Consider the following 27,907-nt stretch of genomic DNA (forward strand, 5'->3'; position numbering starts at 1 on the left):
GCCCTGGCTCCCATAAACTGATAACCACACATGATATAAAATGCAATGCATTCACCTAACATTAAAAGTCCCCATAGTTTTTATCAATTCCAATGATGTTCATACATCCCCATAGTCCAAGATCTTTTAACTGAGCCATTATACCAAAAAACAAACAAACAAACAAAAAAAACCAAAACTCAAAAAACCCAGAGTGGCACAGAATAAACATTCCCACTGCAAAAGATGGCATTGGGTATAACAAAGAAATATTCAACCACTACAATATTTAAAACAACCAGGGAAAACATCAAACTCTATAGCTTCAAGTCTAACAACTCTAGCCAGTGACAAATCTCCTCGTCCGATAATTCTAACCAGCAACAAGTCTCTGGCATTCCAATTCCACCCCTCCAGCTAGGCTTCACAGCCCTACAAAACTTCACTGGGGCCAGCAGCTTTCCTTAGCAGCCATCTCGTGTTCCCAAAATCTCCACTGGGTCTCCTCTGCAATCCACGGATCATCCGCAAGGCCCCATTGGGTCTCCATGCAGGCATCCAGCAAACCCGCTTCACACTGCCTATGGGCATTCCCAAAACACAATAGCATTTTGCAAATTCAGTGGCCCTCTCTTTCATGCATTGCTTATACTCCATAATTCCAGGTGGTGCCAATTTGTTGATCCAGGGGGGATAAAGCAGACCTTGCAGAACAGGACACTCCTTGAGCACTCAGGCCCTTTCAAAAGAGTCTACATTCTTCCTGTTGCCCCAACGCAGGTCAGCTGGCCCAATCTTAAAGGTTGTAACTTCTCAATTGCAGCTGAATGGGCAGCAATTCATCCAGAGAAATTTATTTTTTTCTGTGCCATATCCCACTGCTCACACCAGTTCATTTCTATGCAAAGCAACTCTGCACAACTTCTGAGGACCCAGGCATAACAGCAAGCTTCCCACACAAACTGCTAGCCCAGTCCAGGCAAATCTCTTTCTTACCCTCATAAGCTAAACCTCACAGTGCATAGTTCTTATTGCATTCAGACCTTTCAACTCTGACCAGAATAGTCCATCAAGCTGTACTTAGAACATTGCAAAGCAACTCTTAGGGCAAGGTTTCAAATCCCTCCACATTTCTCTTGAAAATCAGTTCCAAAAGGCCAAAGCCACACAATCAGGTGTCTAGCAGCAACCCCACTCCTCAGTACCACTTTACTGTTTTCAGGTTCTCATTGCTGGTAGAAATCACCCAACCAAGAGCAGCTTCTGGGAAAAAGAGGTTTATTTTGTCTTACATGCTCAAGGGGAAGCTCCACAATGGTAGGGAAAATGATGGCATGCACAGAGGGTGGACATCACACCCTGGCCAACATAAGGTGGACAATAGCAACAGGAGATTGTGCCAAAACTGTCATGGGGAAACTGGCTATAACACCCATAAGCCTGCCCCCAATAATAACACTGCCTCCTGAAGGTGTTAATTTCCAAATCTCCATCAGCTGGGAACCTAGCATTCAGAGCATCTAAGTTTATGGGGGATACTTGCATCCAACCACCACACATGGTCACTATTGTAGTTAGCTCCAACACTGTTGGGATGAACTTACAAACGAGGCATAGTTCATGGGTGTGAGGGATTTATTGAAGCTTATACATCCAAGGGAAGTTCCACAATGACAAAAAAAAAAAAAAAAGAAGAAGAAGAAGATAAAACCCACCACCAAAAATAAGAGCAAAACCCTGCAGGCAGCCAAGCAATAGGGAACCCAAGCAGTACTCAAGCACTCTGCATTCCTAAGGCTGATATTCAGCTTGCCCCCAGTAACACGTTAGGGTTGGCCCCCAGAACCCACCCTCAGTGACACCTCCATTAGCCAGGTGGCTGGAGATCTAAATCACAAGCTTTAATAAAGTCCTGAATCTACTGGGAGATATCCATTCAAACTTTCACAGTAACTTTTGCTTTATAGTTAGAACAGATGCAAGCATATGCAGGCGCGCGTGTGTGTATAGTCATATCCTATCATACCCATCTATAACCAGTGGAATTCTACTCTGTGCACTCAGCTAAGCATAGAAAAGAAAAATAAAGAAAATAGTTGCATTAATTTAATATCTTAGTTTATTTTTCCCCCTCTAACTTAAAATAGACATTAAATTCCGTTGGCCAGAAGACTTAGGGAATAGCTTCAGAGCCAAGAGAAACAAAACAACATTGTTGACAAGTATCTGAAGACCCCTTAGAGCCTAATAATTTGTCTGGTATTAAGGACACTTAGCAGTATTTCTACTTTTATATCAAAAGTGAGAATTTGGACATAGGACATATTTCACTGTAGAATCACACTACATGCACTGAGCATTCACTACACACTAGATGTTTAAATATAGATGCTTTGAGAAATTTTATGTGCTGCTAGTACTTTAGAAATGAAGGATGTCTAAGGCCAAACAGAACCATTTCACAAACAGTTTGTGGAAATGGATGTATGATGAATTAGAATGTGTGGATAAAAGTCACTGGAAGCAATAAGCACTCTTGCAGTGACAACCTGTCTGCCTTTCATTTAACTGGCTCCCTTCACTGTGATTTATTTCCACAGCCCCAGTCTCACTTGGTTGCAGCAGCTATGTGTGAGCTTGACATTTGATTCATTTTCCGGTCCTCAGTCTTATGAAACAATGTCTTTGAAAGTGAGCTTTTGTGTGAGATATGATAACATGGTCACTTTGGCTTGACTTGGTTTGTGGAATCATTTAGGTGTAAAAACTAAGATTTTTAAAACAGCAGTACATTTAGTGTGAAAAAATTGTAAATAATTGTATCTGAATCTTAAATTCATATCTGAGGCCAAGCCTTGACTCCACTCAATGTGATATCCCGGGATTTTAAACATATGTCCTTTATACTCTCTCATTAGTTTTATCTATTGTTCAAATCTAAAACACCAGCTATCTTGGAAGGATCATTACAAGGACCTCGGAATGACCTTGTAAGGTAGAAGTCCCACCAGAGAACTTACCATTAGTTACCTGAAGCACATGTACTGAAACCCAGTTCTGCACATATTGGTATTTGTGGGGTAGGGAAGTTGTTCAAAACTCTCTGGAGAAAGACAGGTGCACAAGACACTCGATGTTAAGTTATTCCCAAATTCATTTATTCTACCAGGCAAAAACAGGCTCATGTCCTACTTGGACTGACACTGCTAACATGGGCTGTTTCTCAAGTAAACAGACAAGGTAAATGTGTCCAAACCAACTTTCCAATATAAGCTCCCTAGCATACAATGTTTAATTGTTTAAAAAATTCTATTTATTAGGAACTGGCCCTTAGCAAAGATTTTTTAAAACATTTTATTGATAATTTTTATGTATGTCCAAAAAGAATTTTGATCATATCCCTTGCTATCCTCTGTCTCCCCCCACCCATATACCTTTTGTTTCCCTCTTCCTCCCTCCAACAAGTCCCTCTACTATTTTATCTTCTTTTATTTTCTTTAGACTGCACAAAGTTAATGTTTATTCCACCTTCTGTCATATTCCTGGATCCTTCACCAATGTTACATGAGAAAAAACAAAAGCAGAACAAATGAAAAACTGCAATCAGAATCACTAATGTTATCAAGTAGGGAAACAAATAAATTAAAAACTAGCAGCCATCAGCAACAGTATAGCAAACATAATGCTGTAGAAAGAGAAATTGCTAGAAAACTGTACTCATCATTCTCAAACCAGCAATATGCTCCTGTATAAAGTGGAACATAAAGTATTTTTCCTGCTAAGGTATAAAAATGCAAGTTCTTTTTTGAATATGGTGGAAAGGCAAAATGTGTTTATAATTGTAATGGTAATTCAGCTAAGCTATTACAGAGTAGTCCAGGAACACGTTTATGGATTCTGGGCATGGTGTATATGGTAATTCTTTGATTGGGAGAGTGGACACTCTAGCAAAAATTTTTTTAAAAGAAGAACGCAGAAGTACAAGACAAAGGAGAATGACACTTCTCTTATATCTCAGCAACATTTAGATGGAATAAAATCCAAATGCAGTCTACTCTGCTGTGATGAGGCTTTGGTTCAGCTCCCAAATCTCGATTGCTTGATGCAGTCTCCTATGAGAATACTCAGAAGGTGTCTTCTTAAATAACAAACCTATTTTTAGTGGTGGAGCCGCTGTTAGTCCCTGTGTCTGCATGGGACTGATAATCAATCTCTATATTTGGAGGAAGTCCTAATCTTTCCTTGTATGCCCTCCCTATATGTGTAACAGCTTCTCTGTGTTCACATTCAGTCATCCATATTGCTGTCTTATCACCTTTAGCTCTAATATTAACAACGGCTCCACATACATCATCATTGTGGTCATCAATAGATTCTCCAATAAGGCACAGCAGTGTCTCTAGGCAAAAGCGGTCGAGGTCACTTCGTTCTGCTGTTTGTTCAATATAATTAGCCATCGTCCTCCCCATTTATTTTTCTCTTCTTCCCACATAGGTTCAATGCCATCCTTAAAAAGTGAGTAGTCACATCCAGGCATTAAATTACTGGACAACTGGATATGGTTGTATAGAGCCCAAAAGTCTTCAACAGTATCAAACTTAGAGATCAGTCGAAGGTTTGCTTGCCAAGTTTTGCTTTTATCATTTTTAAAAAACCAGAGTGCCCACCTGTTCTGTAAAGGATGTTTAATATAGTGTTCTGGGTTAGCAACCTCCTGACTCGATTCTGTTTTTTCCTCTTCTGTAGGTGGGGATTAGGAGTAGGGGTGGTTTTCAGTTCCACAGTCACCATCTTAGATCAATCTCCCTCTACTATTTTATTATTGATTATGAATTTTATTGTATGAACCTATGGAGTGTTGGTCATATTTCCATTGGGTTGTACTCTTATATCCTCTCCCACAACCTATCCACTGAGTTATTGGGATTATTGGTGTTCACTGTGTGGTCATCAATGCAATAGTCTCTTTCTGTGTGAGACAATATCACTGTATATTCTTTCCCATCTGTGGAGCTTAAAATCCCCCCCCCCACAAATCCACTATGTATCCTGAGCCTTGACAGGTATATTATAAGACAGTGTTAGTAGTAAGCTCTCTGTAGTCTCTAAATTTCTGCCTTGAGGCATTTTGAGTATCCTCAGTGTCTGTCACCTTTTCCTTGGTGTTGGTTGTCAGGCTAGCAGTAAGAGAAGCATTCATGTTTAGACAGTCACTTCCTCTATAATGTTTACTAGGCCCTTACAGATATGATCGAGGTGAGTTGACACATGCTGGGCAGTTGGATATCTTTTCTTGTTGTGTGAATAGATCTTGGTTCTCCCCATTTTTGATCCCATCTTAAAAAAAAAAAAATCAAATATCCAATCCAGAGGAAGAGTAGCATAGATTAAAGGGGACAAGGCTAATTATGTAGAAAACATTTTGGTGAAAATAGCCAAAAACCAGTGGTAACATCTCTCTGGAGTCCATGACATTACTATCCATAGAATTCCGAGTTAGTTCTCAGTACCAGGTATGAGGTTTTTTGTTTTTTTTTTTTTTTCCGCCCCCCACTGAGAAGACCTCATTTCCAATCAGAGAACCTTTGATGCTCTATATAGGCTGTGAGCCTCTATTGCACAGTCTACATATCTGATCTGGCTCACTGATCTCATAGCTTGCAATATCCTGTGCTTTTTCACTCTTTTTGTGGCCATTATCCTTAGCAGTTCTTTAGCACTTTCCAGCACTATGAAAGCTAGCTCGCAGGGAAGGAGCTGGATTGTTTTAGATTCCAGCATGATCTCTTAAAGTCCTATGTCCATGGTCTGTGGTGTCTTTAGCAATAGGGTCTCACCATGTACCTCTGAAAGGTACCCATGTTCTTTAACAATGCCCTATGATTTTGCGGGGCGTTATGGATCTCGCTGAGCAATAGCTCACTGTAAGAGGTAACCCAGTTCTACTTTAGAAATCTGGCACAGTGTCTATGGTTTTAAGACTAAGCTCCCTAACCTCTACAAGGCCCATCTGTCAGGGCATCCCCCCACTTTCCTTATAAACTGTTATGTCTTTTGGGGGGGAGTATTCAAGGTAGGGTATAGCTCTAGTCCAGGCTGATCTGGAATTTACTGTGGAGCCTCAGGGTGTCCTCAAACTCATGACAGTCTTCCTACCTCTGCCTTCCAAGTTCTGGGATTAAAGGTGTGTGCCACCACACCTGGCTCTTAACTGTTATATCTTTAGTTTGCTATTTGAGAGGAAAGTTTCTATCATACTGGCTCATGGTATCATTAGCTTTATGTATTATCCCACCACTCTCCCTACCCCTATAAGCTCATAAGACAAGCATGAACTAAACAAAGTACTGTGTAAGCCACATTAATAAAATCCACTGAAGATGGTGCTCAGTGGAATGGAGGAGGTTCAAGGGAATATAAGAGTATAACTTGATTGGAATATGACCAATATGCAATATGTTCATATAATGTAGTTCTCAATTAATAAAAACAAAAAAAGTCACAATGAAGACAGTCACAGAAAACATGCTCAAATATAATAAGAAAGAAAATAACATATCGTGGTAATTTTAATAGATGGCCCCCAATATATTCAGTGTTTTATTACAGTTTGTAATTTACATCTGCAGCCACCTGACTGGAGGAGATGTAACTGGGAAGATCATAGGATCCAGCCCTAAGATGTGGTAATGGATTTGAAATTCCAAACTAAAAATATCAAAGTGTGCCTAGCTGGAGTTCCTGAAGTGTGCTATGTGGGGTGACTTCTGTCTTGTGGCTTCTCTCTCTCTGCTTGGACCAATGAAAGCAGGGCCAGCTTCTTCTACCATTATGGAACTTCCCTTAGATCTGTAAGCTTCAATAAATCCCTTCCTCCATAACTGTGCCTGGTCTGGAAGTTCATCTCAGCAAACCTTAACCTCTGCTATGTATATATTAGTTTGAAGACAAACTTTAAAACAAAAAAGAATAAATTCACTTTAGAAATGTTCTTCTCCACTGGAAAGTTGTAATAATTGCATACCATAATGTTCCCAAATATATAGTATTAAAATAAATCCATTAAAAAACAAAGAAATTATGATAAATAAAATTATTGTGCAAACCATAAGAGCTAGTCTCTCAACTACTAAAGTATCCATTTGCCAAAAGTTATAAAAATCAAGTTTGATAGTAAAAGTAGTTGAAGTATTGTTTGCATATGAATATCACCCTATAAATAGACAATCTCATGTTCCTTTGAATATTTTCAAACTTTTTGTAAAATTCAGGTAAATCAGTAATAAATATATAGACAGTATATGTTGGGTTCATTTTTGGTCTGCTTCAGTGCTGAGGTGTTGGGGGCTTCTGAGGCTCTGGCTCTCTGATTTGGTAGGAGTTGATTTTTCTCTGTGTTGGTCTCCTTGCCCCTTGTGCTGGTATCCAGTTCATCAGGAAAACAGCACCCTTGCTTGTTTTGCCAATTTTCCTTAGTTTCAGCTGGGGCCCTTTTGAGGTATGATGAGGTGGCTCTCTCCTTAGGATCTGCATCTATCTGAAAAAGAGAAGCAGATTCTCCAACGAAGAGTAAGTTAGTACCAGGACAAATGAGATAACCCTTACTTTTTTTTTTTTTTTTTTTAAATAGAGTTTAATAGGTGTAGGCCCTCTTGTAGCCCATGACTGATGGTAGCTTGATATTGGAGAGTGGGCTTATGTTTGGATATATTTCTGACTTGTTTCCCAGCTCCAGCTATGGGTCCCATATCACTGAGGGGATCAGTTAGCCAAATCAAAAGCAGTTGGTTTTCCCCCCCCCCACCCAAGGCTGTGTGCCACTATTGCACTTGTGTGGGCATCACAACAGGTTATTTGTTGCTAAGTAGGTTCAACCATGAATTGCTTGTACAGATATTGGTCATTTCCCCCAGTCGCCCATGTAACACCTTCTGGCACTAGACACACTGAGTCTGGGGACTGATTCTCTCCTGACTTCCAGCCATGCTGTTCCATTTTACATGTCAGCTGCATATGGTGTCTTCAGCAATATGGCCTTACCACTAACCTTTGGTGGGTCATCAAGTACTGTGACAGAAATCTGTAATTCTTTTAGGAAACCTTGTAGGCTTCTCTGATCAAAAGCTCATTGTGAATGGTAGCCCCATGCAGGTACTGGGAGTTACAGGTCAGTGCCCACTAAGAAGTGAGGAAAATGATAACTAATATACAAGAGTTAGAGAGGAGATATTGAGAGAGAGAGAGAGAGAAGGAAGGAGGGAGGGAGGGAGGGGGAGGGAGGGAGGGAGGGAGAGAAAGGGAGGGAAGATGTAGAAGATTTAGGTTAGACTTGATCCTACCCTATCCAGTGTCTGTGGTTCAGGTGTTTCCTGTAAGGTCCTGGTGAAGGTTCAGCCATTTGGTCTGCCTTTTAGGAAGTAGAATTTTATGGTACCATTGCCGTTTGGGTCTAAATTAGTGTTTCCCACCCCTTTGGTGCCCTGCCCTCCCTCCCCATCCATCCTAGTCTCTAGTCCATGAGATACTTGTTGGGTATGTAGCAAACATCACAAAGCAAATGAAAATAAATGCTGGCAAGGATGTGGAGAAGTAGGAACACTCATCCACTGTTGGTGGGAATGTAGGATGGTACAACCACTTTGGAAAGCAATATTGAGACTCCTGAAAATGCTGACTATATAGAAACCAATAGACCCAGTTATTCCCTTACTCAGCATCTACCCTAAAACCTTCAAATCACAGGCCAGAGAGATTTGCTCAATGTTTGTAGTGGCTCAATTCATAATAGCTAAGAGCTGGAATCAATCCAGAAGACCAACACTAGAAGAATGTATAACTAAGATGTGGTATATCTACACAATGGAATGCTATACAGCAGTAAGAAAAAATTACACAAAGAAATTTGAGGAAAAATGGTTGAACCTGGAACAGATCATTCTCAGTGAACTTAGCCAATCACAGAAAAAGAAAATCGCCACATAGTCTCACTCATCTGCAGCACCTAACATGAATCTACCCAAGATACCTTACATATGCCATTCTTGAAAAGACAAAACTATGGAGAAAGAGAAAAGATCCATGGTTGCCCAGTTAGATGGGAGCAAGGGTGAATAGTCTGGAGACCATCAGGAGCCTAGCCAGACCGTGATGCAACAGGTCACATTCAGTCAACAGGCAGAGGCAGGAATCAGAAAATGATGAATGCTGTTGCTCAGCTCACTCATGGAGTGGTGCCCACAGTTAGGGTGGATCTTTGCACCCCAATTGGCCTGAAGTATAAACTGCCTCACACACATACTCAGAAAAGTGACTCCTAGGTGATCCCAGATGCTGTCAAGTTAATAGTCAGTATTTTCCATCACAATACCCAAAACTGATAAAAAAAGGAAATAAGATATATACAAATATAAATTTCATTATTTTCTCTTCGCCAAACAATACAAATATTATATAGATGGGGTAGATGTCTTGAAGCTGTTTGCATTTTGTTTCTGTGACTTTTGAAAGTCATTGTCTGTTGACAGAAAAAATGTTTATATTTTTCTAGATAATTAAATAGGCAGTTTTTTTTTTTTTTTCCTGGATGTGGGGTGGGGTGTGTGGTGTGTTTGTGTGTGTGTGTGTGTGTGTGTGTGTGTGTGTGTGTGTGTAGATGTGTGTGATCTGTGTAAAAGATAAAAGAAAATTTCCAGTGTACTCCTCTGTTTTTCATCAATGTTTTTTTTCTTGAGTCAGAGTCAGTCAGTAAACCTATCACTTCAATTTTCGATCAGTGTGGCTGATCAGCAAGTCAAGTGATTCTCCTATATCTGCTCCCCACAGAACGAGGATTACAGATACACCTTGCAATGCCCAGATTTTATTGTGGGTGCAGGGGATAGAACACATGTCCTCATGCCTCAGCTGCAAACACTCTTACCTACTGAGCCATCAACCCAGACCCTTACTGTAGAGTTTTAAGGGTTTTTGTGTGTTGTTTTGCACAAAATACCTTCATCATACTTAGTGCTTAAAATATTTTTTCTCCAAATCTGGGGCTTGTGTTCTCATTTTCATGATGTGATTCAAAGAACAGAATTTTCTGATTTTGGTCAAAGGCATCTTTATTCCTTAAATGATGCCTCAGCTATGTACCTGTAAAGCCTAGCCCATGCCCAGAGCTGTTTAGACCACACCAAGGGCCATCTAGGTTTCCTTCTATGTAGTCTCCATTTTCCATTTAAAATTATGATTCATTTTAAGTTAATTTTCATTCAGCTTTTTTAGTCTATCTGTGAACACATTTTTTTTTTATGTGAATATCCACACCACAAAAGGCTCCATTATATTTCACTTGCTCTTTTGTCAAATATCCATTGTCTATTTTGTGGGTCTATTCCTAGACACACTCTTCTGCTCCATTGATCTGTCTATCTGTTCTTTTGGCAGGGCCACACTTCCTTGATTCCTGTGGCTTTAGAATAAATTTTGAGGTCGGATGATGTCAGTTGTAAAAGTTGGTTTTTCAATATTGCTGGACTATTCTGGGTATTCTGTCTTTATATATGAACTTTAAAATCGGATTATAATTGTTCACAAAAAAATTCCTGGATTTTTTTGGGGGGGACAATATGGTCATTCTGTAGATAAATATGGCAAAGAACTGTTTTTCAGAACATTGCTAAGTCATCATGTCCTTGAATGGAAGCTCTCTTTCCCTTTGATATCTTCCTTGGTCTAGTTTATCCAAAATTTATAATTTTCCTCATAGTTCTTGTACATGACTTGTTGGTTTATGTCTAAGTGTTTCAACATATTTGGTGCTAAAATACCTTTTAGTGCTTGCTATTTCTAATACCATGTGTACCTTTCAAGAATATACTAGAGCAATTAACTTGGACATGTTAATCTTGTGAACTGTATGACTTATTCATTTCAGAAAATATTTTCAGATTTTATACCTAGGTAGTCAGGTAATCTGTGACACATAGTTTTATTTGTTCTTTCCTAATCGGAATATTTTATTTCAATGTTTGTCCTATTTTGTTTACCAGAGTTTCCAGTGTGGTCTTGAATAGCAGTAATGAGGAAGGTATCTACACTTTCTTTGACCTTGAACTTAGAGGGAAAATTGAGGTTTTCTCCAGTAAGTCTGGTACAAGCTACAGGAGTTAAGTAGATGTTATTTATTGGGTTGAGGAAGTTCCCCCTTTTATTATTGTGACTGGACTTATCTCTAATGCATGCTTGATTTTGTCAGGTGTTTTCTCTGTTGCTGCCATTATGTGATTTTTCTTAGTCTGTTACTTGATAGATTACATATTAAGTAACTTTTAATGTTACTTGTATCCCTGTTCCACCCCTTGATCATGCTTTGTTGACTTCTGTTTGTTAATACTTTGTTATAGATGATTGCATCTATTTGAGTAAGTGATTTTGATATCTAGTTTTCTTTCAGTGACTTTTTTTGGGTTATGGTATTAGTGTATTTCTGACCATGTATAATGAATTAAAAAAAATTCCTCTATTTATACCTTTTAGAAGAGATTGTGAAGAATTGGTATAAGTTTTTGCTCTAAATGACATGATATAATTTACCATCAAGCCAATCTAGTCCTGCCCCTCTCTGTGGAAATCATTCATTACTGATTTAGTTTATCCAATAGGTATAGACTAACCTCAATGTTCTGTTTTTCTTTTCTTATATTGAATGACGACATTGTTGTGTATTCCAAAGAATTACTGTATTTCACCCAGGGTACTAAACTTATGGACAGAGCTGTTCAGAACACTCCTGATTGTTTTCCTTTTACTTTCCATAGATCCCTTAATGGTGCCCCCTTTTACATTGCTGATTATTATAATAATATTATGTCCTTTTGCCTTCTTCTTATTAACCTGGCTAGAGGCATACTGATATTATTGAACTTTTCAAAGGATTGACTTTTTTTTTTTCCCCCTACTGAGTTTCTGTTTTCAATTACATTGGTTTTTTGCTTTTATGTTTATTTCTTTTATTTGGCTTGGTTTACATTTAAATTGCTCTTTTTTTCTCCTTTTCTAAGGTAGAGCCATAAATGATCAACCTGTTGAATCCTCTTCTTTTATAATACATGAAAATTTGATATAAATTCCTGTTAAACATATCTCCTGCTGCATCCCATAAATTTTCATAAGCTGTGTTTTCCTATGCATTTAATTAAAATAGTATTTTTGAGAATTCTTATTTAGACCATGTTTATGTAGAAATTGTTGAAGCACCATTATTAATTTGTGACTGTTTTCCCCACTGTTCTGTTAATTTATAGTAGACTCTATTATGGTCTCATAGCAGACACCATGTGATTTCTACACATTAAGATTTTTTTCAGGTATGTTTTATAGCCAAGAATGTAGTCCAACTGGGTCAGGAGCTTCAAAGGTTCCATTTGCGCTTTAGAAGAATATACTATCTGCTGTTGTTTAATAACATAAATGTATAGGTATCATTGTACCCATTCATCTGATCATGCTATTTAATTCAACCAGATCTTTCTTAATTTCTGCTTGCTGAATCTGTCCATTCATGGTAGATGAACTTTAGAGCCTCATACTATAATTGAATCCTTACCTATTATACCTAACTTTTCTGCCAGTTTTTGCCTTGCATATTTTAATGCTCTACTATTGAGCAATTAAGCAGTAAGGATTATTTTGTTTACTCTTTACCACACTTTAGTTTCTTTCCTTAGCCATGAGAGCGTCCCATTGTTTTCTTGAGTTATTTAATGTCTTCCCCACCTGAAATTCACAGAAAATCCCTACTTTCATTGTTGAGTGATAGTATAGTATATCATTCACCATACAATTACTTTGAATTGATTTATCTTCACAATTAAATCAAGTTTCTTATAGACAATATATGGCTGATCTGTTTTTTTTATTTTATTTTTAAATCCACTGTCAATCTCTATCTTTAGCTGATACATTTAAACTAAGATCCAATGTGATTATTGGTACAGCTATGTTAACATCAATATTATTTTTCATACTATGTTATGTTTTCGTTGTTTGTTCCTTTTTCATCTCCCATATTTTAATCACCTTTTGTAATTTATATTGAACATTTTTGTGACTCGGTCTTCTTCATTTCCTAGCATATGGCTATGAATAAAAGATTTGTGAACTTCCCCTAATTTCTTGACAAACCTCATTCACAAAGTGATGGTATTAGAGAGTGAGCCTCGGGAGGTAGCTGGGTTACAGGGGAAGAATAACCTCATAAAAGAGGCCTAAGAGATACCCTCATCTTCATCTTTCCTACCACGTAAAGGTTGGGGGAAAAGTCACCATCTGTGAAGCAGCATGCACTCACTACATACTGTTAGCTTGGACTCCTCATTCCAGAACCCGAGAAAGGAATTCCTATAATTTGTGACTCTCCAGCCTAGAATATTCTGTTGTTACAACTCAGATTGACTGGGGTCCTTATCATTTATTCCATCTTTACACTTATAAGTGGTGCCCTATAGTTGCAAATTTTTATTTATAACTAATCCAATTTACTTTTCAACATTCTTCAAGTATGCTTTCAAGTCTACTTCATATTAGTACTTGTTATAAAAAATGTAATTCTTTATCATGAAATTTACAAAAGGACCTTATAATAAAACCCTGTATGTATCACTTCAATTCCATGAATCTTTGCCATTGAGTTCAGATACTCATAGCCATATCAACACACATAATCACAGCTTCACATCCACACACAGAGAAGCACATAACTATATATAACCAAATGCATTGTTGGTATAAGTTTGAAAAAAATCATAATTTGTTAAAGCAATGATAAATATGAAAAGATTTTTTTAAGTTTGTCTGATCACTTTATTTTGCTTCAATTTATATTTCGCAGCATAAATTATAAATAGATAAAATAGATGCATTTACTATGTTTTAAAATTTATTTTTATTAGTCATGGACATATTTAGTATGTAAACAACACATAAAACAAAATTTTTATTTTACCCTCTTTCATTCAGTTCTGTTCTCTGTGTGGATTCAGTTTTCTTCCTTATATATATTTCCTTCCCTCTATAGACTTCTATGTAGTTCTACTGACAACAGAGTATTCTTGAGTCATTTTTTTTTTTTTTCATTTTCAAGAGCAACTTTCCATGGTCAGAAGTTTAGAATGGTGAATATTTTAGTATATTTTGGTTGTGTTGTGCTGATGACCATTTCATCTCAAGACTCAAAAAGCTCCATCTATTTCTTCATGGCTCCTAAGGACATTATGGACCAGTTGGGAGCACACACATTCATACACAACCACGTGTCCTACACACATAAACATACATACATGTATGCACATGTGCACAAAGAAAAAGTAATATAATTATTTTGTGATTCTGTGTTGGGAAGAAAAATGTTTCTACCCCTCTTAGTTTCTTTGAGGATTCTTTTTTCTAATTAGTATTTTATTTTATCTATATACTTAATTATTATTTAGCTATTTATTTAAGAGAGAAAGAGAGACAGGGAGAGAGGGAAAGAGGGAGAGAATGAGTGTGCCAGGGACTCTAGCCACTGGTAAATGAATTCAAGGCACATGTACCATCTTGTGCATCTGGCTTATATGGGTTCTGGGGAATCAAACCTGGGTCCTTAGACTTTGCAGGCAAGAGCTTTAACCACTAAACTATCTCTCTAGCCCTGAGACTTTGTTTTTCTTTGTCAATCTGAAGTTTTGCATAATAGGTATGTATATTTTTTGGTTCTGTTATTCTATTTTTTTTTGTTGTTGTTGTTCTTTTTTGTTTGTATTTTGCATTTACCCTGCAGGGTATCCTTCATGTCCTTTTGTATCTGTTATGGGCTGTTTTCAGTTTTAACCCCTTCCAGATTTCTTCTCCTATTCTGGTTTTCTATTACATCCATGTGACACCTGCTTTGGTGGTATTACAGCTCTGGAGGATCAGTTTTGTTTTCTTTTAATCTCTCTTTTTTTTTAAAGCTTGTGTTTTGTCTTAAATTCTAAGATTCTTTGTCCAGTGTTATCATTCTATAATGAGTCACTAAAAAAGCACTCTTCATGTGGCTGGAGAAATGTCTCAGCAGTTAAAGCACTTGCTTGCAAAGCCTAATAACACAGGTTCAACTGCCCAGTCTCCACATAATGCCATATGCACAGTGGTGCATGCATGTGGAGTTTGTTTGCAATAGTTGGAGGACCTGGTTCACCCATTCTCTCTCTGTCTCTTTTTGTTTGCAAATAAATAAACATTATTTAAAAATCATTCTTAATTTCTGAAACAATGTCTTACATGTCTAATATCTCTGTTTAATTATTTTATAGAATTACAGTCTTTTGGCAGGATTTATCCATTTTTTTCATCATGCATGTTCACTTTTTGCATCGAAAATCTCAGTATATCAGGTGTGTGTGTGTGTGTGTGTGTGTGTGTGTGTGTTTGTGTGTGTGTGCGTGCACTCATATGAGTGCAGGTAATTGGTCAATTACAGTTCAGAGTTTATAGTTCAGATTTCCCCACCTGAGTTAGGTTTCCTTGGAGATTTCTGGATGTGGGTTTCCATACCTGCAGAGATGTTTCTGAATCAACATGCCATCTCACCAGTTTGCCCTGTGACCTCACTTCCTGCTGTATCTTAGAAGAGTTTTCACTTTTCAAATTATTCAGCCTTTTTATATAAGACAACTACAAGCTGGAATTGAAGTGATTGGTTCAGCTTTTAGTTCACACATGACTTTATGATTGAGTTGCGTTGTTCATGTTTAGATATTATGCTCAATCAAAAGAAACATCACTCCACTGTGTAAGACATAATATTTTATTATACAGTTTAATTGAGCCAAACATAACTAAAATAATGAAGAATAACTGGGTCATTTGGAAGGATTTAAAGATTTGTAACTGATACAAGAATTTTAGTGGCTCATTTTACACACCTTTATTATACTGACTTTAAAATTTTAGATCATGTTTTTAATATGATTAAAGGGTCAATTGATAGTCATGCTTGATTTCAAACTTAGTCTTCTTTATCTATTACAATATATATTTGACATGAAAAATCTGTATTTTTGAAGTTCCTGGAAGCTGTAGAAATAAAATAGACTGCCATTGTAATAAAAAAAAAAAGTTTCATCTCTTTTGGAATACCTCTCCAGAGAGAGGGTGTCATTTTATTCTCTTTGAGCCCCTGGGAATCTTGTCTCTAGCCACACACAGACATAAAAGGAAGGGTCTCTACTTCAGGATTTTATAATTTTTAAATCTATTTTAGGTACCTGGCAGAGTAAGCTCATAACAGCCTGCAAGGATGAATCTTGGTGAACAAATACCCCTCAGTTACAATCCTTCCTCCCTTGCAAGAAGCCAGAGAGACGGCAGAAGGCATGTGGAGCCCTTCTTAAAGTCTATATAGGTCAGTTGTCCCTACACTGAGCGAATGTGGCAGGTATAAGAAGGAGCTGGTGAGTTATGGCAGATTCTGGTTTTAAAAAAGGCAATGCCCATGTACCTTATCCACTGTGCTCTTCTTATAGTATGACTTTGACACATATTTCCATCAAGGGGTAAAGTCCATTCCTGTTTCTTTGAAACGGTGCAGACCCTTGAACAACAGGCATGGCGCTGTGTGGTCTCCAAGTTTAGATCATAAGCATGAGTGAATTGCAGCCTTCCCAAAAACATGACTTTGCAACCCAGCCTCTGTGGGAGGGAGAAGCCAAAGCAGATTATGCAGAACTCTACCTAAAGACCCAGCCCACTGGTCCCCATGAACTAGGCAAGAGACATCCTCAACCTGCCATTCATACAAATGTGCTTCTCGGTCCCTAATCAAAGCACCCTGCTAAGGGTGTTCCACAGTGATGTCTGTCTTCAGTGCTCCCTGCTCCTGTCTAAACAGGAGAAATTATTTCTCTTAAAGCCATGAAGTTTTAGGGTGATATTATATAAGAGTGACTTAAACTAGTAGGGAACACAACTGAGCATATTTTTGTTACCTCATTATTGGCCATTATAGTCACTTGTATCAATACAGTCTTATTTTCCTATGTAACATTCATTTACAAGGGATACTTCTCTCAGTATGCATAAACATACATAATATAGAGGGTAAAGACAAAAATAATGCCATCAATTAAGTTTTTCTTGTGGGTTATAAATCTTTCAATCTAGAAATTGTCACAGGACTTAAGAACAATTCTAAAATGATGCAGGTTGATAAGCAATATGTTTCCATATTTATTCATAGGAAGTTAAATTACTTTGGTAGGCTTTCATTTTCATTTTTAAAGGTAAAATGAACATACAAAGGCAATCTAATGCCAGAAAAGGGGGGAAGGAGGCTTGTGTTTGAGCCCCACTATCTGTTCCACACACACTAGTTTTCTTGTCTGCCTCTGGAATGGAAATATGTGTGAAAGTGCTGTTCTCAGCTTATGAGTGCAGCAGCATGCAGCCCAGCTTCAGCATTTGAATTCATAAATTCAAAATTTTTACAGTTGAAGGGGGCATGAGCACTTATCTGAGGCTTTTTTTCCAAAACAGTTAATATTACACATTCAAAGTCTCAGTAGACTTAATAATTTTTCATCCTCATTGTTTTTAGAGTCACCTACTTTTCAAATTCACTCTAACATACTTTCCTGAGATATACCAGAAGTTAACAAACTTAATAACAGTGTTTCTATTCCAATGCATAGAACTTATATTGAATAAATTGTATTATATAATATTACATAGAATTAAAAACTCTTTTATTTTGCATTTTATTTCAATAATTTAATTGAAGAAAAATGGTTAGTTATGGTATTGGATTTGTCATTAACAATGTCTAATACTTAATAATCTTCATTTTTAAAATATTTTATTTTTTAATTTATTGAGAAAGAGGCAGATAGAAAGATAGAATGGGTGTACAAGGGCCACTACCCACTGTATACAAACTCCAGACACATATGCCATCTTAGGCATCTGGCTTACATGGCTACTGGGGAATCAAATGTGGGTCCTTAGGCTTTGCAGGCAAATGCCTTAACTACTAAGCCATCTCTCCACCCTTAATCTCCCTTTTTAATTAATAGAAAAATGGCTTAGTCTTAAGGATTTTTACAATATATACCTGCTGACCATTTATATCATTTTACAATGTCGATTCATATTTTTTATTCATATATTTATTTCATCAGTTAACTATTTTCTGTGTGTGAGCAGACTCACAAATAATTATTTATTTATTTGACAGAGAAAGAGGGAGAGAGAGAGAATGGGCATGTCAGGGTTTCCAGCCACTGCAAAGGAACTCCAAATGCTTGTGCTCCCTTGTGCAATATGGGTCCTGGGGAATTTAACCTGGGTTCTTTGGCTTTGCAGGCAAACAACTTAACTGCTAAGCCGTCCTTCTGGCCCCAGACTCACATTTAAGATACAAATATACATTGTCCATAGCAATCTCCTTTAAAATCATATTAAATAAAGTTTGTTAGGTTAAGAAAACAAGAGTTGAATAGAACATTGGATACTAGAATGGTTCATAAACATTATAAAGGTATAACTTTAATGACTCAAATGTGTGAAACACTGAGTCCTCATCTCTGGAGAGCACAAGCTAGCTCTCCGTGGAAACTGAGTCTGGGTCAGAGTGGTGATTTGAATCACATGTTCTCCAAAAACCTATGTGTTATGAATGGTTGGACCCCAGCTGATGGCAGTTTTGAAATAGGAACCTTGTTAGAGGTGTGTTGTTGGGGTGAGCTTATGGATGTTATAACTTGGTTCCCCTTGGAAGTGTATGCACACTGCTGCTTCTATTGCCCACCTGATGTTGGCCAGGAGGTGATGTCCACTCTTTGCTCATGACACATTTCCCTGCTATCATGGGGTTTACCCTCAAGTCTATAAGCTAAAGTAAACCCTTGCCTCCCATCAGCTACTTTTGATGGGGTGCTTTCTTCCAGCTGTGAGGCAATAACTGCAACAGTCAGTATCTAGCTCTCCTGAGATCCCCAGTTTTGCCTGAGCTACACCATACATAGTGCCTGAAAGAAAAAGCATCCCCAAGTAATGAGCACGAACTGGATCCTGAAATAGAAAAGCTAATGTGTGGGGCAACACTGATACAGGGAACAACCTAAAAGGCACATGCAGTGTCTCCATCCAAGTTTGTATAATCTACACTGGACTGAATATTTATGAAGGGACGTGCTGGAACTCTACATACTGTAATGGAACAATCATTTTGATTTCTTGGTGCCCAAGAAAGTCAAACAAACAAAATTGGATATTAACAAATGACCTCTTCCTTGATTATATATCTCCTGTGCAGACAACCAAGTGGCAGGAAAACTCATAAATCCATCAAAAGTATTAAAACTGTTTACCATGGTGAGGCTTGTTTTCATGGCTCAGTGGCTACTGATTCTTTCAATTCCCTGGTGAGCAGAGGGTATTTGTAACAAAGGTGACCTTCACATAGCCATTGGGGCTGATGGGGGCAAGGTGTAATTTTCTTGGTCAGAAACGTAGAGATGAGTCATATCAATGTCAATTCTTTCAGGGACCTTCAGGAGGAAAATACCAGCCTGGTTCCATAGGAACCTACAAACTTGACTATTTTCAAGGCACCGGGGTATGATTTACATGCAGTGTCAGCATTCGGAAGGGAGGGCAGGGAAGGGATGGATGATTAATACTGGGAGCTCCACAATAATGAATGGCATAAAGTGATAAAAAGGCGGAACCCTGCTCACTGCACCTGCCTTCGAAAATAGCCATCAAAATATGGGCTATTTTCCTCTTACATTCGGAAATTGTGCTACTTGGCACCCCGGCAGCTGTATTAACCTCCAGGGTGGCTACCGAGGGACTGGAGTCTGCTAATAACTTGTTATATTCAAAATCTGTGTTACATTGGCACTGTCCTAGAAGTTTCTCTAGTTCTAAAGTTTATTTTATATCTCAGTTCTCAGCATATAGAAGGTCTTATAATGTACTTTCAGCTATCCTGTAATTAGTAACTATCTGTCTACCTTTGTATTTTAACCTGGCAGAGATTATTATATTATGTTTTTCTTTTAGTGCAACATATTTTTGTTATTAAAGTTACATCAAAATTTTATTAGTGCCATCACCTAATAAAATATAAAAAGTAAGTTAATAAGATCCTCATCTGTTTATTTGTATAATATTCATTTCAAAGATGATTTGTCCTGTAAGTCTATGTACTGTGCATGCCTATAACGTGTTCTGGAATATGTTTTGTGGGTGAATAGATGAGATGGGTAGATATGTTGAATGACAAATAGATCAGTAGATGACAGAGATAGATAGATGATGATGATAGATTGATCGATCAATAGATGATAGATAGATACATAGATACATAGATAAATAGTAGGTAGATATAGAAGAAGTATGGAAGTGATAGTCATTCTGGTAATCAGGGTTTATTAGAAGTAGATCACATGCTGAGTGCTTTCAAGACCCTTGTTTCAATCCTAACATCAAGACAAAGGAGAAGGAAAATAAAGCAGAAAGGAGTTCAGAGGAGGAGAAGAGAGAAGAAGAAGAAGAGGGAAGGAGAGGAGGGAAGCAAAGAGCAGAGGGGTTCTATCTAGAAAGCCTTAGCAATTATAAATAAAAGTGGCCCCTAAATGGAGAAAAAAATATCATGATGATGCAAATGTAGACTTGACACCAACTCACTGAGCTTTCATCTCCATTGGGGTAATCTGTTCGTTATTGAGACCCCTGTGATCCCTGTGCTCCCAGCACCCAGCAGCACCCTTCTGCGTTTTGCGTCACTTAGATCATGTTCTCAGCTATCTTAGATCTATCTTTACACATGTACATGTTCTCCAAGACAAACTGTTTTCTTATCGCCTTCCTCTTATGTATGTCTTAGAAGTTTAGTACAAATCTGGGCTGGAAAGATGGCTTAGCGGTTAAGCGCTTGCCTGTGAAGCCTAAGGACCCCGGTTCGAGGCTTGGTTCCCCAGGACCCACGTTAGCCAGATGCACAAGGGGGCGTACGCGTCTGGAGTTCGTTTGCAGAGGCTGGAAGCCCTGGTGCGCCCATTCTCTCTCTCTACCTCTATCTGTCTTTCTCTCTGTGTCTGTCACTCTCAAATAAATAAATAAATAATTTTTTTAAAAAAAAGAAGTTTAGTACAAATCTTAGCTCAACTATCATTTCACCTAAACCCCAGAATGTCAAAGACTCTGCAACATGCTTTAAGCTTGCATGATACTGTAAATCTGCACTGATTCGTGTGGCCATTAAATTATTCCCTATCTTTTAGCTGTCAGCTCCATTCAACATATGGACTGTTTTTTCCCCTAATATTGTATTCCCAGTACTGAAGTATTATATCTGTTGAATAAGTTGTTTTTGAATAAATGTTATTATTTTTAAAAGATTATATCTTTTTCGAATAAGCTCAAATCTGTGTGATTTAAGGAATTGTCTCTTATTGCTTAATTGTTTTATGTATGTTTTTGGAATAAAACTTGGCCACTACCAAGATCTTTCCCTGATAAACCTGTGGATGTTACTGTAGAAAAGAAGACTTTCTTTCTAGAAAGCTGAGTATTGTACCAAGGGGCTTTGAAACAGATATCTTAATAGATATGGGAATGAAGATGAAAATAGAGATTTCATTGACAATATCCCATCCCAATTCTAGCTCAGTCTACTTGAAGAAAGCAAGGTTCTTCTTATTCAAAGGATAGTTAGTGTCCCTAAGAATTATTAAAAGGCCATTTATTTTCCATCTTGTTTGATCTCAGTTGTCCCATAATCTAGAGAATAAGTATATTTCTGAATATTCATAATATCATTAAATTTACTGATAAATGTGCTGAGAATAATCTGTGGAACACAACTTTGATCCATGTTGATTAATTCTGCTTAGATTTTTCTGGACGTGTTCCTTTTCCTTTATCATAGTTAACCTTACAGCTATATCCTCTCAGAGTTACAAACTTATGAAGAAAGTATATGTCTTCTTCCTGGCTTTGGAATGTCTGGAAGTCTTGATAAGAAATTTTAAGAGAGGTAACTAGCACCTTTATTTGAGTTTTGATTATTGAATTTTAATCCTATGAAGGAAATTGGAGGTAAGAATGACAGCCATATTATTTGACTGCCTATGCCTGTGATTCTTTGAAAGCTGAACTTTCAGACAGTTTGTATTAAATCACAATTTTAGCCACATTTTTTATAGACATTATAGCATCACAACAATGCAAATCACTTTTACAAAGTGAGTACACATAAGCACACAAAGCACAGGTAAACAGAACCTTCACCACAGATTACCCCATGGTGCCTTCTTCAAGTGATAATCATTTTTCCAATAGGTCTAGAGTGTGTAATCCTAGGTAACTGAGAGGCTGAGACAGGAGTGTTACACAATCAAGGCTAGCATGAGTGACTTAGCAAGACCCTGTCTCAAAAAATAAATTGAAAAAGGGGCTAGGAATGTAGATCAGTGATGGAACCATTGCCTTGCTGTATGAAACCCTAAATTCCATCTTCCATTGCTGATAAGACAAACAAACTCAAAAAGAACCATTCTTCCAAAGGTACCCACATTCTAGACTTCTGAAATGATGAGATTAATATCCTTTCCTCCTCTGTAACTGGTGTGTGCTTCTCAGAACCAGCCATATCAATCTATATGTATAGCACATTCATTTTTAGCCTACTAGTATTTCATTAGTGAATATTCTGTGACTCATTCATGTGTTGAACTATAAAGGACAGGATATTAGGTTGTTTTTATGTTTTGGTTATAAATTTCCTTCAGTGAGTGCACACACACACACACACACACACACACACATACACACACTTCTCTAGGGCATATGATAACACTTGGAATTCATCAAGGGATTCATGAGGGATAGTGATAGATTATATATTTTCTGCCTTAGTGGAGAGATGTAACAAAGAATTTTAAGGATTGATACTTATAATAGCAATAGTGAAAATTTCTTCTTAATTTAACCTTTGTCTATATGTGGCCTGTGCCATGTGGTTTTTGGTAACTTTTGTTAAACTTTCAAATTCATAATCATAACCTGTTTTCAGCCTTAATACCTTGAGTGTGTGTCCTAGAATGCTGGAATTCTGTCCTTCAATGGCACTAACTTAAAAACACTGCAATTTTGTTATCATGAACTTGTTTCTCCCTAGTGATCTTTCAAGAAATAATAGAAAGCATTGGAGACAATGCACTGGGGAAGAAGAATTATAAACATACTTTACTGAGGTAGACAAAAAATAAGGAGAGGATCCTTATTAAATATTGCTATTTTCTTTGTCTTTTTTTGAGGTAGGATCTCACTCTAGTCCAGGCTGACCTGGAACTCACTATGTAGTCTCAGGGTGGCTTCAAACTCATGGCAGTCCACCTACCTCTGCCTCCCAAGTGCTAGGATTAAAGGCGTGCACCACCAAATCCAGATAAATTTTGCTATTTTGTTTTTCAATCACAAATCCATACATATTGTTACTGAGAAAAATAATGAATGACTCCCTTTGTTTATATGTCATAGTAACTCTTTCCTATTCTATAAAAGAAAGAGTAACTAAAAATTGTGTGTCCTCTGAAGGTGAGCCTGAGTACATTTCTTTAGAAAGATGATTTGATTTTAATGATCTATGTAAGTTATTTATTTTTCTTTACCTATCAGTAATAAAAGTTAACAAGAGCCATAAGACAAGCATCAAAATCTTCCTTACACCCTTAAGTGTGAATAGTAGCCAATATGCCTAAAAATGTTTCTAGGTATGAAAGTATATAAGGAGAATGCTGCTAAAATTCCATTTCACCCAACTGCTTTCAAAAATAAGCAAATAAAGGTTGAGAGTAACAGACTCACTCAATGCCTTGATGTGATTTAATAGTAACAATGCTTCACCAAAAATAAGAGATTTCTATGGAAATGGTAATCACCCTCCTGCAAGTATATGGAGCTTATAAAACGTGAGGACACTGTAAAGGTCAGCAAGCAGTGGAGGTTTTGTCCTGGGGATACATTTCTAAACAACCCTGAAGGGAAAGCAAAGGAGGAACTAAAAGAAAAACGTTCAATTGGATGAAAGTAAAATGTGCAAACTTAACAATTTCTGGATTATCATTTAATTACAGCCATCAATCATTTCACAGCTGCCTTCTCCCAATATTCAAGATATACCATCTAAAGCCGTATGATTTGACCAGTGGAGAATACAGAACCCATTAACACTCTTAAAGATGGGGCACAGTATATAAGATATTATTATGAAGAAGATTTTAGGAAATTACCTAAAATAGAATAGTGGCATCCATCTTTCCACAAATTCTAAGGAAATTGAACAGTAAAATTTCCTTCTAATTAATAAGATAACCACTGTTTCCTCCTTTCTGCCAGGTCAGCTGTAAACTAGTGATCATTTTAAGAGAGATTTGCTTTCTCTTGTCTTATTTCAATCCATATTTTCTCTAATGTATGACCCTGACCTGAAGCTAGTCTTTTAGGAACATGGTTTTTCTATTCTCTTTCAAGTTGAGCTTTTAGAACTATATTTGTTCCATTAATTGATGTGTAGGGACGGCAACAAATGTCTTTATAGATAACTATTATTTTTAAGTTTAAAATGTTTTCATTTCTTCTTACTGAGGAGTTTCACACTGTCTGCCTCTAAATTTTATAACATTTTGAGAAATTAAATGGCTTTAGTCTTTTAAAGCTCCAATGTGTTGAGAAAAGTGTTTCAACCGTGATAATCCCCTGCCAAGCCATATTTATCTCACACTAGACACCCAAATGTTTCCTCCTGTTCTCAGGCAGATAATTGCTATGGGGTTGGAACCAGAAAGAAAAGTTGAGCAGTGGATATAAAAGGAAGTGTCACCCTGTAGGAACTAAATGCTCTGAAACTGAAATCTTTGCTCTTATTTATTTTTGAAACAATAAATGTACAGTGCGAATATAGTGGGTTATTTGCCTATAGAAATATTTGTATATAGTCAAGTATACTTTTGAACTTATCCTTAGTCCCATTAATTCTCCAGTAGCAATATTTTGATTTGTTATCTACCACCTCGGTTTTATATTGATGTATAAATTGCACAGCAATCTTGTTGTAGGACATCATAGACTTTAGGTTCTCATTGTTTCCAAATAATGATGTATTCATTACCTGTTTTCCTGTCAGAGTTCATCAGGTGACTTAATGATCAGAAATATTCAACTGAAACACAGTGGGAAGTATGTATGTATGGTGCAGACAGGGGTGGACAGTGTCTCATCTGCAGCCGAGCTCATAGTAAGAGGTAAGCACTAATGTCTCCACAGATCATCTAACTCCACATCTTACTAAATATCCCTTACTAGAGGAAAACCTTGGTGAGATACAATAGGAGAATTGAAGCTGTACTACTGATTTGATCCCCTCCCCTGCATGTGGTAGAGAATATGACAATAAATGGGTTAATTCAAAGAAATAAACCCTTAACTCTGCCCTTAAAATAGCTTTCACTGTAATTGACATTTCACAGCTGATGCAAAGCTGACGTGTTTCTGAGAATGTCATTAATTCAGCAAATGTGTTTAGCATGAGGGAGAATCTTGCACGTGTGTGTGTCTCCAAAAATCAGGATTGTTCGGAATGATGAGAAAATGCTAGCCTGAGCTACTATCCAGTGTACTAATTTGTTACTAGGCTGAAAAACTGCCCAAAGTACATCATACAATAAAAGGGCTTTGAGCTGGTTGTGGCAGCACATGCCTGTAATCCCAGCATTCTGGAGGCAGAAATAGGAGAATCATGGTGAGTTAAAGACCACCCTGGAGCTATAGAGTGAGTTCCAGGTGAGTCTAAGCTACAATGAGACCACCTCAAGAAAAAAAAAACAAAAACAAAACAAAAAAAAAAACCTTTAAGGTGGCAATTTGGGAGCCACAGAGCTGCACTCGGGGACTTTAGGGAAGGGCATCCTAGAAAGAGCAAGAGATATTTTGACTGATATAGAAATCATGCTAAATAGAGGTTCAGAAAGTAAATGGCATCTGCAATCATATGGTATTATGAATTACTGCCTTCTATCTAGACCAGAGGTAAGACTTAACCATAGAAAGTCATACTTTTGTTACCAGATAAATGGCCTTTTCTCCTGAGTTCTTTTGGAAATAGAGTCAGTTCAGAGTATTAAAGGGATCATGTTCTTCACTTTGGTAAGGGGATGACATTTATGGAATTGCAACCCACTGCTTATTTTTCTGCCTTCTCCAGGTTCACCTGGACCACCCGAAAATGTGAATGTAGATGAAATTACAGACACAACAGCCCAAATCTCTTGGGAAGCAGGTACAGATAACCACAGCCCTGTGGTATCCTATGCTGTCCAGGCTAGAACACCGTTCTCTGTGGGCTGGCAAACAGTCACAACAGGTAGGGTATATGGAGTTATATGATATCAGCTGATAGAAATGGATGTCAAGTTGGTGCTAAAATGTGTAGACTCTTACTTTCTGGACTATTATTTTGTAGTACCTGAGGTCATTGATGGAAAAACACACACAGCTACTATTGTTGAGTTAAACCCATGGGTGGAATATCAATTTCGTGTTGTAGCCAGCAACAAAATCGGAGGTGGAGAACCGAGTTTACCCTCAGAAAAAGTAAGAACTGAAGAGGCAGGTTAGTGTTTTTGTTTTCTAAGTAATGGGTTAACAGATTTTCTTGGATGTGGATTTATACTGGATTTATACTCTGGTCTCCTAGCTAGCCATAAATCTGTCTCAATAATCAAGTGTCATAATGATCTGACCTCTCTAATGGCAAAATTCACCATATAGCATTTGTCAAAAGAAACACATGTAAGTGATTCTGATATTATGTGACATTTTCAAGAGTTCAGTTCATCATAAATGATCATTAGGATATGTGGAATCAATCTGTTTTGTCACATAAGGTTATAATTACTATATGACATAGTTACCCTGTTAGTAGGGGAAGTGCTGTTTTCATTTAAAACAAGCTTTGACAAATTGGTACAATAATGACATGTGGTAGTTCTGCTGCTGGGGAAACTCATTCTGCCACCAATGCAGCAAATGCACCCAAGAAATTGATGAATAGTCTATTTCAGCCGCTTATGTGTTAAATTAAGAAAGCATCATTGTTATGAAATTCCATGTGAGGCAATTAATATAAATGATAAAACTACTTTAATAATTCTAAAATTATGCTAACATCAAACTTATCACTGGAAAGCTAACCTAGCATCTCTATAGTAACAGACAAGAGGACATAAAGTCTGCCCTTTCCAGAATCAGTAATATTAACTAATATTGACTGAAAAATGTTTGAAGTAAAACAAACATCATCCTGGGAACTGAGCCAAAGTAAGACACCTGGAGTGTGTTTCCATAAATTTAATGGCACTATTTTACTCAGTACAGTGCACCTACCCTGTATTATCAGGTGCTGTGAGAAAGAGGCAAACCTTGCCTCCCTTGTCGTTCTGATCAGTTATTCACATAACATGGATTTAGGAAGCACCTTCTATGTACCAAGAAAAGGTGTCTGTGAACCTGACACAGACAATCTACAGAATTTATATTTTAGTTTTGTGTTAGGGTTTACTAGACAGTAGGTTCTCAGCATGAGGAGAAAGCAGATACCTGTGTTGAACTTTTAAAGAATAACTTCCAGCAGGACATGAGTGTCACAGTTTGTTACATAAAATCCATGTCATTAAGGAACTTATTTGTCAACATGGATAGCCACAAGTTAAATGTCCATGTTAGAGTGATTTCTTATTATTTCTAGTGAGTCACTTTTATTAACTATTATCCTAGCTGCAAGGAATCTTTCACTTAAGTTATTTTTTTTTCCTTAAAGTTTGGCAGGTTTTTGAATAAATTGTAATTTCATATCAACAAA

At 37.3% G+C, this 27,907-nt stretch overlaps 1 protein-coding gene and 1 pseudogene across 4 annotated transcripts in view; one reads left to right on the forward strand and one right to left on the reverse strand.

The window, feature by feature from the left end:
* Window positions 1–27,907, forward strand: part of Cntn3 (contactin 3) — a 443,276-nt gene that overhangs the window by 371,827 nt on the left and 43,542 nt on the right. For all 4 annotated transcript variants that reach the window (XM_004651504.2, XM_045133940.1, XM_045133938.1 and 1 more), the window contains 3 exons: window positions 25,175–25,292; window positions 26,252–26,410; window positions 26,510–26,659. In XM_004651504.2, the coding sequence (XP_004651561.2) occupies window positions 25,175–25,292; window positions 26,252–26,410; window positions 26,510–26,659 (427 nt within the window). The remainder of the gene's footprint in view (window positions 1–25,174; window positions 25,293–26,251; window positions 26,411–26,509; window positions 26,660–27,907) is intronic.
* Window positions 4,119–4,770, reverse strand: LOC101614642 (annotated as a pseudogene).

Source organism: Jaculus jaculus, chromosome 14, assembly GCF_020740685.1.
Source record: "Jaculus jaculus isolate mJacJac1 chromosome 14, mJacJac1.mat.Y.cur, whole genome shotgun sequence".
In the NCBI taxonomy this organism is placed as follows: domain Eukaryota; kingdom Metazoa; phylum Chordata; class Mammalia; order Rodentia; family Dipodidae; genus Jaculus; species Jaculus jaculus.